The sequence below is a fragment of the Talpa europaea genome (genome assembly GCF_964194135.1).
Source record: "Talpa europaea genome assembly, chromosome: X".
NCBI lineage: Eukaryota > Metazoa > Chordata > Mammalia > Eulipotyphla > Talpidae > Talpa > Talpa europaea.
In genome coordinates, this window is record NC_140081.1 from 6751228 (window position 1) to 6767662 (window position 16435).

Consider the following 16435-nt stretch of genomic DNA (forward strand, 5'->3'; position numbering starts at 1 on the left):
TGAATACCGAGAAACCCATGTCACTAGGTGGAATGAAGGTTTCCTACAAAATCCCTAACCAGCCTTCTCCAAAACCATTCAGAGCGCGAAAAATAGGAACGACAGAAAGGAACAGGGCAAAGGTGACTAGGGAGAAATAGACTCTGGAACAGAAAAAGGATATTAATGGGAAATCTGAATAAAGTCTGGAGTTCACGGTTTTGGTCCAGCATTCATTTCTTAGTTTGGTGAGTGCATTGCTCAGACGAAATAATGTCAGGGGTGGCTGGATGCAGAGTCTAGGGCAGGTCCAACAGAATGGTGTGTCAACCTCAGCACTGTTGACATTTGGGGCCTGGTCACTGCCAGAGGGTGGATGTGCTCTGGGAAGTTTAGCAGTGGTCCTGGCCTCTACCCCTGACATCACACTTGTAGCCCCATCCAGATGTTACCCAGTGTCCTGGGGTGAGGATGGGGCACAGAACTTCCCCAAACTAAGAATCATTCTTAGTTAGGACTCTGTACCTGTGCAACTCATTTTCAAAACCCCTAATGCTTTCGTATTAAAACATAAGATGGGGCCCCAGTGGCCGGGGTAAAAAAAAAAACCCGTAAGATGAATACCCGAAACTTACTTAACGTTATCATGCAATGTTATTTCAATAAAGTAAGAAAATTAAGGTTTACAAAAGTAAGACAGGAAAGCTGGAAACATTTCTATGGATATATCTATAAATATTTATTTATAGAGCTATATTTTAGCAAGAGCTCAGGGGTAATTGGACATATTGCCTGGGCACTTTATTTTTTTTTTTTTAAACAGTTTATTTATTTATTTATTTATTTATAGAGGCATGTTTTTATTTATTTGTTTGTTTGTTTGTTTTGTTTATACATGCACTGGGTACAGTCAGAAGCACGGGAGGGTGAGAGAATTCCCCAGAGCCAGAGCGGGGAGCAGAGCAGGCAGAAGGACCGAAGGACAATGCTGAGGGGAGCAGCGGGCGGCAGGAGAGGTCTGCGCGCCATGTGGGACCCTCCTCCGGTGGCTGGGGAGCAGCCGGGGATCGAACCGGCGCCGCAGAGGCCGCGGGCAGCTTTACAACCCAGCGCTCAACCGCTGTGCCACCGGGGAGGCCCTGCCTGGGCACTTTAAAATGAACTTCACAGACAACATAAAAGAAGGCAATGGTAAACTAATAATAATTCTGATTGTCACTGATAACTAAATAAGATACAAATGTACCCTGAAAATAAGAAAGCTGCATTTAAATAGGATATGGCATCCATCAGCCTAAGAGCAATCTTAATAATTACATACAAAAGGCATCATACCCCCCACTGTTCTAGTGTCTTAACAAGGACCATTCCCATCATTTCTCCAAGATGGACGTCAGCCTCAAAAGGGGAACCATTTAAACTGCTTCGGGTCTTCCTCAAGGACTTAAAGTATCCTTCCTCCGGGATGCTTCTGCCCATAAAATCAAGTTGAAGGTTTAAGCAAACACAAAAGGAACCTGCGTTCAATAAATACTAACCACAGAAACAGAATGGTGGAGGTGTGTTATATTTGGTTCAGATGAAGGCAGGGGAACTAGTATGAGCGGCCCACACCCTGAAGTAGCAATACTGTGGGGCAAGGCCCTGGGGAAGAACACCCTGCTTCTGGAGTCAGCTGCGGGCCCAGCTGAGTAGGAAATAGACACACATTGGAGACTGGGGCTTCCTTCTTGCTTGAATGCTCTTTGAGAAACTAACTGATGTCTTGGTTCCCCCAAGAGTACAAACTGAGGCCCAATAGGAGATAAAGTCCAGGTGTGGGGAACTTCGACTATGGCCATTCACAGGAGACCTACTTTGGGGTTAGTGCTCCATGGGCTCAGGAGGATGAAGAGGGAGAAACGGGTGGGCAGGGCATGGTTTTCTGGGGTCCACTATACTCCCAGATAGGCACCTGGTTTAAAAGCCAGGGTATTGTGATGCTTCATTCAGTCACACATGTTTACTAAGAGCTAACACTGATTAGCCAAGATGCTTAGGAAAAGACCTATCGTAAGAGCATTTAGATTCCATGTCCCTTCACACAAGTGCCAGGAGTAGGAGTTTAGTGCTACTAAGATCCTTGAAGACCCAAACCACAATGTCCTCAGTCCACCAATGGAAAACCAAAGTGGAAACCATTAACTCTCGAGACACTGGAATTTGCATACCAGACACCATGCCGTATCTATGAACAGACCCAGGACAGTGGGGAGAGCAAAGTGCTTCTAGATATCTTGTGGTTTGTCCAGTCTTTGTCAGTCTCTGCAGTGACTTGAACTGCATTGTATCAGCTGCAGAGTCAACAGAAGACAATCAAATGCTTTGTCTATCTGCAACACAGCACACTCCTCTGAGCTCTGGCTAGGCCCAAGTCTCTCCAGCGCATTCAATCCTTGTGTTCTGAAGGGGGCCGGTGGCACTCAGTAAGTGATTGGGAAAAAATGGATGAATGAATGCATTAATAGAAGGGAGGAAGAACTTCATTATTTCTACTCACTGTCTCTGCATTATTGCAAGGAGGAAAGCTGACAAAGTAAACCAGGACAGGACTCAATAATAGAAAATGGCAGAGAACAACAAAACTTTGTTTACTCAACACAATCATTGAGACAAATGAACAGAGAGAAGGCTCTAGTATGCGAAGACTCCTGGTTATAGCGTAGATGGGGTAGCCAGCAGGAAAGGTAAGTATACGAAGAGTTGGCACTAGGAAGAACGTAACATGAAGACTGATTGTGCAGATTTCAGGAGTTCGCTTATCAGCAACCAAAGGCTACAAGCTCCTTCCATTACAGATCATGCACAAGCAGTGACTTCTTCCAAGTGGGACGACAGTGAGTGTCCTCACGGGTTTGCACAGAATGAGAAATCAATCAGCCAAGAAGCACTTATTGTACTAAACATGTCCTTTAAAAGTATTTTCATGTAATAAATAAGCTGAGATGCCATTAGCACTGCTGAACAGCAAAGCTGTATTTTCCAGATTTTACATTTAGATGGGCTTGACTGCACCAATTGTTTTAACCAAGTGGCTTCTTTAAGCACAGCAGTGCAACGAGGTTAAATGCCTACTCCTTGCATCAAGTGTGGGGAGCCTGGGCTGAAGGTAATTCTCTAAGACTTGGCTCCACTGCTATTTCTCATCAATGGCGCCAAACACGGCCAACTGCATCCAAGGGGTGTAAGAATCGGGCTCTTGTTACTGGAATCAAAAGGACTAAATAGGAGCTGGGCTGCTGTTTTACTGGCACAAGACCCTTAATCCCCTTACCGTGGGCACAACGGCAAGTTGTTCCTTTCAGATCACAAGACTTATCCTGGAAGAATTAGGCAGAGGAAGAAATCCATTCCATGCCCGCCGAGCTCAGAAAGAGAATACTATGCCTGAGTTAGACTTCCACCTCTTGGTAAAAATGAGAAATTACCCTTTAAAAAACAATTTTTGAATAAACTTGAAGTAGAATAAACTTTAGATTCTAGTTACCTTAGAAACTGCTGTCAATATTTTAAAATCCTTGTGACTTGCAACTTAGATAAATAAGTCCTGGAGATCTAATACATAGTATAGTAATTACAGACAACAATGCTCTATTTTAAATGTTAACTTGCTGAGAAACTCAATCTTTATTGTTGGCACTACAAAACAAAAATGATAATTATGTGAGTTGTAGGGAGAGGTGTTAGCTAATGCTACAATGAATCATATTGCAATTATAAATGCATCAAATCTACATACTGTGCACCTTAAACTACACAATTTTATTCATCAAATGTTTTTCCATGAAAAACATGGAAACATGCAGCTGTTTCACTAAATCTGGCATCCATCTCACTGTGTAACTTACAACCTCTGGTTGATATCTTCAACCAAAGCCCCATGAAAACCTCAAGTTAACCTGACCTATTGAAACCAGAACCTTCTCTCACTACATCTTTTCATCCATCTTCTATTCTTAATACACACACACACACACACACACGTACACGCGCACACACGGGGGGGGGGGATGCACACAGAGTAAATAAGAAGCAAGCATTTCCTATCAACAAATGTACCAAATTACTTCACAGAAGTTGCCTTTTTCCATCACTGCTAATCTGCCCATCATTTTTACCAGAGTCAGCGTGTTGGGTGTGAGACCTGTGCAGCCACAGGTCTGCAGAAACGCCCTTCAAGCCCTTCAGAAGCGCCTACCCTTAGGGTTAGTGTAATGCACTGCATTTCATCAGGCACTCGGCCCTGACATGCCCTAGCCCTCTTGACTTGCACAGGCCCAAGCACACAATACCACAGGGGAGTGCCGTACAGAGGAACCACAGCACTCGGTTTTTCCCTCTATGCTTCCACCTGATGTCTCACATTAACTGCAGCCCCAGGCACATAGTAGGTTTTCAACAGCAGTTACTTCATTCTATGGACCCAAGCCCAGCAAATGCAGTTCATCAGGTGAACCTGCGTAGACCACAGGGAGGAGAGAGCTAGGGTGTCCTACCCTCGCCCCTGGGGGCTCTGCCGGTCGCCTCCCCTCCCTGACAGCCTCTGTAGCAGACGGTGGAGCTTTGCGGTCACTTCTCCCTATCGGAGAGTTCAAGCCCATCTAACCCTAAACTCATCAGATCCTTCTTCCTGCCTGGAGCGTGGAGCTTCTCCCTCCAGCAGTGCCAGACAGAGTGGCCTCCATCTTTGTCCCTGCCCCACTTCCTCCACACCTGCCCTGCAACACCCCTCACCACCAAACTTCATTCTTGCTCATTTAGGGCTGGGACAGGGGTTGGAGAGAGGGCAGGACGCAGAGCCGGGCTCCACCAGCATGTGAAACACAGTCTGCCCATTGGACAGCCGTTCCCCACCGCCCCCAACCTGGGCAGTCTTGCTGGGGCTCGCAATGCCTGGCCCTTTATTCGGAAAGTTTGTCGGCCATTGATCTAGTTTTGCACTTCATTTTTCTCAACTGATATTGGCAACAAAAGTTCTCCCACACACTGCACTGATTCCTAGTCAAATGCCTTTGCCACTAAACTAGATGGGATATTAAGGCTCCCACGGTGACCCGGGTTCTGAAAAACATAATACATATGAAAAGTAACTTCCCTGTGTCAACCTGAAATGTTACAGATTTATTTTTTTCCTAACATGTGATTTAACACAGCCATTCACAAGGAGAAATTTAGGCACTTAGAGAAAAAGTAAGTAGTTGAATGAGCACAGCAATGTATAAAATCTGTAGAAAAAGAAGAGCGAGAAGAACAAAGAGACTATTTCAGGAGTTACTATTGATAGATGATGAGCAGCTTTTTTCCTTATATGTTTTCTTCTCAATTTTTTATACTACAATCACCTATATTTTATGGGTTCTTTCAAAAGATACTATAAGTAGTTGTGGAAGGAATGTTGTGGTTTAACGATATATGATACTAACATATTTTTTTCTAAAATTCTACAACATAAGAATATAGTTATTTTAGGACATAACTTTGTTTTACTATATACCTACTTTTCATTTTTTGAATCATTGAATATACTACCTATTTAAAAGACACGTGTATACATGTGTGTACACACAAACACCTACATCATCTATTTATTTTGTCCCACCCAACTCCACTCCTGTGTCATTCTTTATAGTCACAGCCCATGCATCAGACACTGGGGGTTTCAGGAAGACCAGTAAATAGCAACCCTCTCTGCCAAGCTCTGGCCCATCACAGCATGAAGACAAAATAATGAAGCTGACAGAAATCACAATAAAAGTCTGGGTTGGAGGGTATGACTTTAATCAGGAGGCAAACTTCCTTCCTAATTAAAACAAAATCCTAAAGTGATAAAGTTCTTCCACAGTGTCCACTAGAGCTGAGCTAAGCCAGGTGTCAGCACATGCTGAAGTACATGCAAGATGTTTGCCACCTCCTGTGATCCGGCACCTGCCAAGCCCAACAGTGCTCAGCCATACCAGCACACGTGGCATCACAGGCACCGTTCCTGCCCGGCGGAGCCTGGCTCTCTAGCGTAGGGGATTGCATGGGAAAATGCTGCTGCCTGAGGGGCTCCTAAAGAGAAGGGAAACCCCACCCCCGTTTCTCCTTCTAGCTCATCAATCCCATCTGTCATTTAGTCTTTCAAGGTGAAGAGGGTGGGAGGTGCGGAGAGAAACCAGGAGCATCGCCCTGATCACAAATAGGGCTGAAAGGAAACATCATAAATAAAGAAGATTCCTCTGGAAGAAATGATAAAAATGGAACACTATTAAATAAAAATTGTAATAAAGCTTTTTAAGAAAACAAGGGACTCTGGCAGATACCAAGGGGGGGATGAACCTATACATAGGTAGGGTTATTTTCAAAATGGGTTGAATTGTCGCTCCAAGCTCCCCCCAAATCATATCTTGAAGACCTAACCACAAGCATGACTGCATTCAGAGACAGCATTATAAGGAGGACATTAAGGTTAAACGAAGTCACAAAAGAGGCCTCTCTGTGCGTCTCCCCTTGCCCCCTATCAAGAAGAGGTCACGAGCACACGGCCAGGCACACTGCCTGTGAGGCACACAGAAAGGCCTCAGAAGGAACCCTACTTGCCAGCACCTTGGTTATGGATTTCCCAGTCTCTGCAACCATGAGAAATAAATTTCTGTTGTTTAAGCCATCCAGTCAGTGGAATTTTGTTATGGTAGCCTGAACAGACTGAAGCGATGAGTGTAGAGTGCTCTCTCTCTCTCTCTCTCTCTCTCTCTCTCTCTCTCTCTCTCTAGCTATCAGCAAGGGAAATATATAACAACAAAAATGTAGAAATGTTGGCGAGGGTGTGGAGAAAAAGGAACTCTCCTGCACTGTTGGTGGGAATGCAAACTGGTCCAACCACTATGGAGAGCTGTGTGGAGATTTCTGGACCTACTAAACATAGAGCTTCCATAGGATCCAGCAATTCCACTCCTAGGTATTTACCCAAAGGACACAGAAACATCCATTCCAAAGGGCACCTGCACCCCTATGTTTATAGCAGCACTGTTTACAATAGCTAAGCTTTGGAAACAACCCAAATGCCCAAAAATAGATGACTGGATCAAGAAGATGTGGTCCATATACACCATGGAATATTACTCAGCATTCAAAAAAGATAAACACATGCAATTTGCAGCAACATGGATGGCGCTGGAAGGGATCATGCTCAGCGAAATAAGCCGGAAAGAAAAAGAAAAATACCGGATGGTCTCACTCATAGCAGGAATCTAGAAAACTTAAATAAGGGATCAGGAAAAAGAATAACTATAAGAAAGTGAAAATCAAAATCAACAAAAACTATGAACCAGAGACACTTTTTGGGGGGTGGGGGCCGGGAGGGGAGGGATTGGGGTCAGAATGGGGCATGTGCAGTTGTATGGGGGAATATAAAAATAAAATTTATTATTTAATAAAAAAAAATAGAAAAAGCAATATCCTAAAATGCACTTTTAATGTAGCAAAAATAAAAAAAAAAATGTAGAAGGCTTGTGACATATGACTGCAATTTTTTTTTAATATTTACCTTCACAGTGCCTATTAAACAAAAGCCAGTATAGGAACGTGACATAAACTATAAGCTGAGTTACAAAAGCTTTTTTCAATGTTAAATTAAAATACGAATCCCTTAAAAATAGGTTAATATGTTATTTTTTCAACACTGAGTTTTGAATTAATGAATTGTCTCAAATACTGCAAATAATCAGTTAAGATTTGTAACTACTTACTCTGTGTTTTCTCTGTTGGGAACTTTCCTCATGGAGAAAGCCACCATTGCTTTGAAGAGATATTCCTCATTTGTATCCCAGGCATACTGAAAGAGAAGTAAAGCAGAAAATGCAACCTGAAGAGGCATATGGGGTACAAAATGGCCTACTGGAATCTAACTGCGGCCATGGAGTAGGTTCTCTCTCTCTCACACACATGCCCGCACAGGCACGCACTCTCTCTCTCTCTCTCTCACAATAATGTTCAGGAGAGGGTTTCCTGGACATCCTGTCATTCCAAGTGTGCTACATCTTCCACTGCGCTATCTTCTTCAGAGCCTGGCTTATGAGTCACAGTCCGTGTCTGTGGGGACCTGGGCATGTCATCCTGGACATATATACAGCTCCCGTCCCTCTTTCTTGCTTCCCTTGTAAACTCACTCTCCCTCTCGGTTTCCTTTTATTAACACTGGTACAATTTTATTTTCTTAGCTGGAAACTTGAGTATGTGTGCATGTTACGGGCTGAATTTCCCCCACCTCCACCACCACCACCACCACCACCACCATTCCCCACCCCACCCCCAATTTATAAGTTGAAGCCCTAAATCCCAGAACCTCAGAATGTGACCGAACTTGGACATAGTCTTTAAGAGGTGATTAGGTAAATTGCAATCATTCAGGTGGGCCCTAAACCAATATGACTGGTGTCCTTATAAGAAGAAGTTGAGGCACAGACAAGGACAGCGGGCGAAGACAGCATCTATAAGTCAGGAGAGAGGCTTGGAACAAATCCTTCCCCCACAGACCTCAGAAGGAACAAACCCTGCCGACACTCTGATCTGGGATTTCTAGCCTCTAGAACAGAGAGGCGATAAATTGCTGCTGTTCAAAGCACACAATCTGTGATACCTGTTTCAGCTGCCTTAGACGAGTGATCAAGTGTAACTGGAGAAAGTCACAAAACAGGGTTTGCCAGTTTAAGAAAATTCATGACCCTCAAATGGCCTAGGAAGCCCTAACCCTGACACTTCTCTGTCAGCTCTCTCTCAAGGCTCAGAACAACTACTTTACACCTTCTTCAGGGACCCCAAATCTCAATGCTTTCCCTTACACCTCACTTTCACTGATGCTCTTGCTTCATGCTTTATAGATACACCTCAAGTCATCCATTTAAACTCCCCCATAGGGCCTCCCCCGTGGTGCAGGCGGTTGGGCACAGCACTGTGAAGCTGTCCGCAGCCTCTGCAGCACGGGTTCTATCCCGGCCGGCTGGCAAGATACCCACATGGCGGAGCAGACCTCTCCTGTCTACCCGCTGCTCCCCTCAGCAGTGTGTTTCAGTCGGTCTGCCTGTTCTGTTCCCCACTCTGTCTCTGGTGAGTCCTCTCACCCTCCCGCACATCTGGCCTGTACCCCGGGTCTTGTATGCATGAATAAAAAATCTTTAACACAATAATAAATAAATAAACTCCCCCATAGCCCTGCCACCAAATACAAAGCATCCTCCAGAGACACACATCCTCCCAGCAGACCCTGGGGTGGTGTTCGCTCCCTGTAAATGGCCACGTGGTCCACCTCATTAGGAATGATTCCCTTCTGCCCTCCTTAGGATCTGGACATCCATTTGCCCTCTTCTCTGTGTATTTCATGTTGACTGGAGTCTGTCCCCTGACTTTGGACCATGCTCAATTCTTTCCCACGAAAGCAACAGCAAACCAAATTTATTCAGCCTTCCCCCTTCCAGCCCTTCCGCCTAGTGCTCTCTCTCGCCTGCCCCGCACAGCCAAAATTCTCAAAGGAGTTGTCCACACTGCTACCTTTACTGGCTCAGGACCCACTTATTCTTCACCCCCTCCACTATCTGTCTTCCTCCTCTGCCACTCCACTAAATGGCTCTCAAGTCCCCAGTGGCCTCCATGGTGTTGGACACAAGGGGCACTTTTCAGTCTCATCTTGCTTGGCCTCTTAAGAACACTCCCTCCATCTTCAAGCATCCTCTTCCCTTTTCTCTTACAACATTCTCCTGGCCTTCCTCCTACCCCTCTGGCCCCCTCAGCAGGCTCACTGTCTTCTACAAGGGCTTCAAGTTCTAGAGAAGCTCCAAGGCCTACACTACACCGTCCCCCTGCCACGCTGCACTTTCCCCTCAATACTGTCATCCACTCCAGGCTTCCATTACCATTTTAGTGCAAGTGACTCAGGAACGTATATTGCAAGCCAGCTCTGCCCCTGCCATTCGTCAATAAGAACTCAAACTCAGTAAATCCAAAATTAAAGTCAAGATTTTCTTGCCTTTACCTGGTTACTGATTCACAATGGAGCATTAGCACCCAGTTGCAGTTAGGAAAAAATCTCCCCCTTGACCCCTCCACCTTCCTACTTCATCAAACCATCCCTGTGGCCCTCCAATCCCTTCACTATGCTCGTTCCGCCGACACACTGCAGGCAACTGAATGCCATCTCTTGCCTCCACTACGCCAATTGCCTCCTCAGGGGTTCCTCCTTTCTACTCCGGTTCACTCCAATCTGTCTTCCACGATGTGGCCAACTGTCTCCCAAACACTAATTCTATGATGACATAAAACTTCCACTTGCTTTAAAGACAATATCAAAACTCCCTATAACCCAGTCCACATAGTCTTTGTCCTGACCTCACCTTTCTCGCTAAGCTCATCGCACCATGCACTTCCTCAGCGCTCATTCCAGACACCTCAGCCTTCCTCCCACCCTCTTTCTCACGGCACTCCTTACTGCAATAAGCATTTGCACATACTGTTCCCTCTGCCCTGTTTTCTTTTATCCTCAGGTTCACTTCTATTCACGCTTTGGCGCTCACAGCAAATGCCAGGTACTGCAGCCTGCACCCTGAGGAGGCCAGAGCCCCAAGGACTTCTCTTTCCTGTAGTAGTTGTCAAGACTGTACATTTCCATTGGGCTTGCTGAATATTTAATGGACAACCAATTCTCCCTTTACTACAAGTTCTAGGAGAGCAGGGACAAGACTGACTGTAGCTGCCAGTGCAGCTCCCCAGCCACCATGGTGCCTGCCCTCAGAGGATCCTGGGATAAGCGACCCTACCTGCCAGAACAGAGTGGATTCTGAAGCCAGACTTCCTCCTGGCTTCAAATCTTACCTCTGCCACTGGCTGAACTGAGATCTTAAGCAGGTCCCTTAATCTCTTTGTACCTCAGATTTCTCATCCATCCACTGGGAATGGGAATACCTGCACTACCGTCCTCAAAAGGTTGTTGAGAGGGTTCAATGAGCTGATGTGAACAAAGTGCTTACTTAGAAGGGTCCCAGTTAGAAAATCAAACTAAGTTCTCAATAAATCCTGGCTGTTGTAACGACCATTACCCATTGGGTGAATAAAGCAACGTGTTGGGAGGATGGCCTGCAAACACAACGCCTCTAAGCCCCAGAGCGCCTTTATGTTTTCTAGCCAGAGGCATTTTAATATTGCCTTCTGCTGGAGAACAAGTTTCACAGGCCACACTGGGAAAGGGAAGCTAGCATTATACAAAAGCTACTCCTCCTATAGCTATAGGAGTGCTGTGAGTATTTTTTAGCTTTAATTTAGGCTGTATTTCACATTATTGCTGTGAAGAACAGAAGAAACTTCACATTAGAATGGGAAGTGTTTTGTGCCATGAAAGAACGTATGTGGGTAGATCCAATCCCTCTTTTCAGTGACGGGAAAACTGGGGCTGACAAATTCGAATGACACAACAGTGCAGAGCTAGAATCCAATCCAGACCTGTGCGCCTGACTCAGACACCCTGGCTTGAACATTCAAGTCTGCTGAACTGTTATGTCTGATGCAAAATTTCACTTATTGTTTAGCATATACTGCAGGTTAATGGCTTTAGGGAAAATCACTTTAGTATCAATTTCTATTTTCCTGTAAGTTTTTTTCACTTGAACAAAAAGTCAGATTTGAGGTCTACAGAAGTAATCCATGCAAATTTAGGATAACTCTGCAGGGACTGATGAATAGAGAAAGCACAGTTAGTAGCAAACAGAATTTCCAATGAATATGTAAGTTCTCCACTTACCGCATTCTCTCCCAGAGCTGTTCTGATACTAAGCCTCACTTTAAAAGCATTTTCTGCATCTGCCAAAAAGAAAAGAGAGAGCAGTACAAGATTATAAAATCTGCCCACAGCCTGACAAATATTAATATTTCATGCAACTCAAATCAACAGAACACAGAACTACCATTCCACTGTCCCCTAATACTTGAACTACAATCATCTTAGATGGTTTCAAGTTTTCTTTCAAATCCATAAAAGTTGCAGGCTCACCTTTTAAGCCACAACACGTCCCCAGATTTAGAAAAACAAAAAGGTTTTTCAGTCAAAGATGTGTCAATCACTTAGAAAACTGTTCATCTATTTTGAAGTTACAAGGCTGCTTACCTGGTTGACAGAGTTCAGCGTGAATAGCAGTCACCACAAAAAAGAGCAACCACAACATTCTTTCAGAGTGGAAAACACAAGGCAAAAGGAGGGGAAAAAATCCACTCTCCATTTAAAGCTGCCTTAGCCATTCTGTGACCCGGATTAGAATATCAGAGAAACAAGCTAGCCACCACCTAAAAGGTTTAATGATTAACCCCCATCATTTGGGTTAATACTTTGATGGAAGCAGCCCATCTCCTGTCAGTTATTTACAGAAATCTGTTTGGAAAACAGATTAGTTGTCCTTCCCAAACTCTACCTGCAAAGAATGTTTCCTCTGCTGACTCAAAGCTGGAATCCTCCCACGACCCTGGTGCTGTCTGGGAAGAGTCCTCCCTGCTGGGTTTGTCAGGAACCTTCCTTCTTTGCAGGGCTCAAATACCTGGCTCACAGATAAGTTATCTTAATTGGGGAAACAAACATCACTCCTCTGTCTGTCTGTGTCCCTGCCCCTGCCCCTGCCCCTCCAAAATGCCTCACCTGACTCACACCTCTGCAGGGAAACAAACACTGAGGGGAGCTTGCAGCTCAAAGGGAATGGACGTGGTCAGCCCTGAGGTCTGGCGCTTGTGCAAAAGCAAGGTTCACAGTGTAGAGCGAGCTGTCCACTGAACATTCTGTGCTGATGGACATGTTCTCCTCTGCACTGTTCAACATGGTGGCCACTAGGCAGAGGTGCTGGGGACCCCTGAAATGGGGCCAGTGGCACTGAGAAACGAACTGTCAATTCAGTTCAGGGAAGCAGATACGGGGGCCAGCGAGGGCCTTGGTCCGGCCGGTGGTAGGATGGGAGTCAGGAGCTGCCTACCACGAACAGGCTTTGCTGGGAAATGTCTCCGACCCTGCAAACAACACCTCACGGCCGCTGCTGGTATTCATCTCCCTCGGGAGGAAACCGAGAGCTGGCAGCAAGGCACTGGTGGCCACAGGGCGGCGGAGTGGGTGTCAGGCCCCCAGCTGGTGACTGACACTTGAACCCCGTCTCCACCCTGAACGCACCGCGCCTAGGTCATCACTGGTCCAAATAGAAATTGCCCCGAAGCCTCAGCCGTGCTCTGGGCATTCCTAGAACAGTGGAAGAGACTCTTCCCCCTAGTGGGCTTGCTCCAGAGGCCTCTGGAAGCTTCCCAGCGGGGCCACGTCAGGGCTTTCCTTGCCACCACGCTGCCTCTTCGCGAATTCGGTTCCCCAATCCCACCTCCTTTCTTGAAAACCAGGAACGGAAAAATGACACTGGAGGATTCTGACGTTCAACAGAACATTTGGATTTTTGAAGCAAAAAGAAAAAGGCAACAACACTCGAGCAACACTCTGAGGGCCCGCGTACCCTTGGTAGCCCAGTAGCCCGTTTCCCTTCAGCAGCTCCACCTGAGGAAGCGCTTTCTCCTGCCCTCCCTTCGCCCCCAAGGGCAGGCCCAGGAAAAGCTGCACCAGAGGGGGAGGCAGCCCAATCTTAGCCCCCTCACTGCAGCAATTGCAAGATGCGGTGAAGTGGAAATTTCCTAGAAGGAAGACCTCCCCTAACCAACCCTTGAAAACAGTCAGGCTGGATGCAGTTATCTCGGGAAAGGCTGGACTAGATAAAGCCAGCAGGGAAGGAAAAGCCACCAGGTGGGGATGATAAGGAAGCCCAGTGATTTCTTCCTTGGAAGAACAAAGCCATGGCAGAGAAAGGAATCGGATGAGCTTTCCTGGAGTCTCACACCTCGCCAGAGCACCCACTCTCTCTCCTTTGCTTTCACTTTGTCACTGGTGAAGACAGTAAAAAGCGGTTCTAGTGGGTGTAAGCCATTCATTTGAAAAGAGAAGAAAACCTCTTCTCTTTTTAATTATGATTTCTCATTTTCAAAAAATTGAAAAAGAGCAATAAATGTTCTTTATAGAAAATACAGAGAGGCAAAAAGAGAAAAGTACAAAACATCCCAAATACCACCGGCCTGGATGAGCGCTGTGAGTGCATCTTAACGGTCAGCACCTGCTTCCCCAGTCTCGGGTCTTCTTGCACGTTCTCGTGCCATGCTGTTGTTTTGTCTGGCTGCGGCCTTGCCATCGGAACAAGGTGACCTCGTGGTGGGAATGACCAGGACCCTTGTCTTCTTCCTTACTCTGATGGGAAAGCAGCTCCACAGGGTCTAGTGTACCATTTTCAATTCAACATGTCATCACATAAAAGGATCCTTTAATCTCTCGTTTACCAAAAATCTTATCAATGACTGATGTTGAATTTGCTCAATTGCCTTTTCAGTCTCTACTGATCCCAGGATTTTTACAACTTGGTGCATTATATTAATATATATCTTTGTATTGATCCACTCTCTTGATAAATTCAGACTGTTGATTTGTAACATGCTTCGGGACTTAATCACTGTCCCCCATCCACTTAGGCTTTGAAATCTATTTTCATAGCAGCTATCGAATAGGTTCTTTCGCAAGTGCCAATTCATGGCGTTGATTTTTTCCTGCCCTTATATCACCCTCTTGAAAACAGTATAGAAAGATATCTTTTTTTTTTTTTAAGAAAGATGTCTAACATCATCAGTGTTTAGAGATTTTTAGAAATGTAGAATGAAATCAGAATAGAGTTTAATCTGAATCACGTATTTTGGGAAACAAGAGTTCTTTCAAAATCTTCATTTCTTACATGGCACTTAGCACGGGTTCCATACTTCTGAGTCCACTTTGACTGCTTACAACTTCCAAGAAAGTGATTGATTTCACCAAGATTTTCCACTCTTCTCATGGACTTCAGATACTTTTCCCAGAAAACATTTGCACTCATTGCTATATTCCCTTTATGTTTTAGTGTATATATTAATTTTTACTTATTTTCCATCATTCTTGCGAAGGTTTATCTATTCTTGTTGTTTAATTAAAGAACAAGATCTTGGATTTCATTTTCAATTCTTTTCTTTCTCTTTTCTGATACATTACTCTTAAATAACATACATTAAATTCTTACTCCTGTTGTCATTTATACTTGTTCTTTTTTATAACTCTTGGCTAATAGGTGTATTTACTTTTAATCTTTCTCAGTTATAAAGAAAATATCTCTGGCTATGAATTTTCCTTGGAATACTATTTTGACCACCTGACACACTTAGTATAGATGTACAGTGATCTCATTCTTATTTTCTAAATAGTCTTTTTTTTTTACATCCCCATCTTGGCTTAGGAAAGTTTCTGACAATAACTCAAGCGACAGCAGCCAAAAATGGAATGATTAAAATATTCACTCTTATAGGTCTTGCCAAGTGAACATAAAGACAAAAAGTACAATGATAAGACACTGTCAATAACCTAAAATATAAAAGCCCAGACAAGGTATGAATTACCTAGAAGGTGAAAAATATTTAACAATTAATTAAAGAGTTTGATAGACAGTAAGATATTATTGCTCTTGCCTCAACATATTCTTATTTCTTCCACTTTTCAAAATCTTGCCCAGTCTTTTTCATGCACAATTTTAAGTATTAAACTTCCAGAGAATTCATATCAAACTTACCTCATCCAGTGCTCTTTTCACATATAAGAACATAATAATTCATTAGTAACGGTGGGAGTGCTGACAAATAAAGCAGCTTCATTCTGTGTATATGTTGCTATTTACTTCCAATGTTTAGAGTTTAGAGAACTTAGATAAAAAGTTGAGATTACTGTTGCCATGGGCAATACAACAGGCACCCAGTCTCCTCAGACAGGAAAAAGAAATTGATTTCTCCATGTTTTTCATACTCCACAACATTATTGAAAAGCAGTTTCTCGGCACATAACTATTGATCCACTGCTCTGGAGAGTAAATTAAATATGAGATCACACAAAAAGAAAACAAGTGAGTCGTTCTTTCGATTCATGCATGATGCTTTTTAAAGTTCATCAGAGTTGTAAAAGCATGTGGGGATATGAATGCTCCATTTACCTGCAATAAAACAAAAGGCAGGGAGGACCAATGTCACTTTTGAATTTTGACCCTGATTTTTCTGTTTCATTGTCACAAACAGAAATTCACTAAAACTATAGAAACTAAATCTACTAAAGGAAATGGAAACCATTTCAAATGAAACTTCACTCCGCATATTTTTATTATTGGGTGTTGGAAATGTACTGGTTGTAACACATTAAAAGAAATCAAATCTTAGTTGCTGAACATGGAAACTTTTTATAAGATCAAAATCTTGCACTTTTTAAGCTGACATCTTTTTTATGATTTATTTATGTACACATACAAGAGCTGGGGTACAGGCCAGAGAT

The 16435-nt window shown here is 44.0% G+C and overlaps 1 protein-coding gene across 2 annotated transcripts in view; it reads right to left on the reverse strand.

Annotated features, from left to right (window-relative positions):
* The window catches only part of CLTRN (collectrin, amino acid transport regulator), a gene marked incomplete at both ends in the record, with an annotated part of 28009 nt that extends 15806 nt beyond the window's left edge, over positions 1-12203 (reverse strand). The window contains 3 exons of one of the 2 annotated variants that reach the window (XM_084259159.1): positions 7746-7831; positions 11783-11841; positions 12146-12203. In XM_084259159.1, the coding sequence (XP_084115285.1) occupies positions 7746-7831; positions 11783-11841; positions 12146-12203 (203 nt within the window). Of the gene's footprint in view, positions 1-7745; positions 7832-11782; positions 11842-12145 lie in introns of those variants that run through there. The other variant, XM_084259160.1, reaches the window with a different exon arrangement.
* Positions 12204-16435: the final 4232 nt, after the last annotated feature.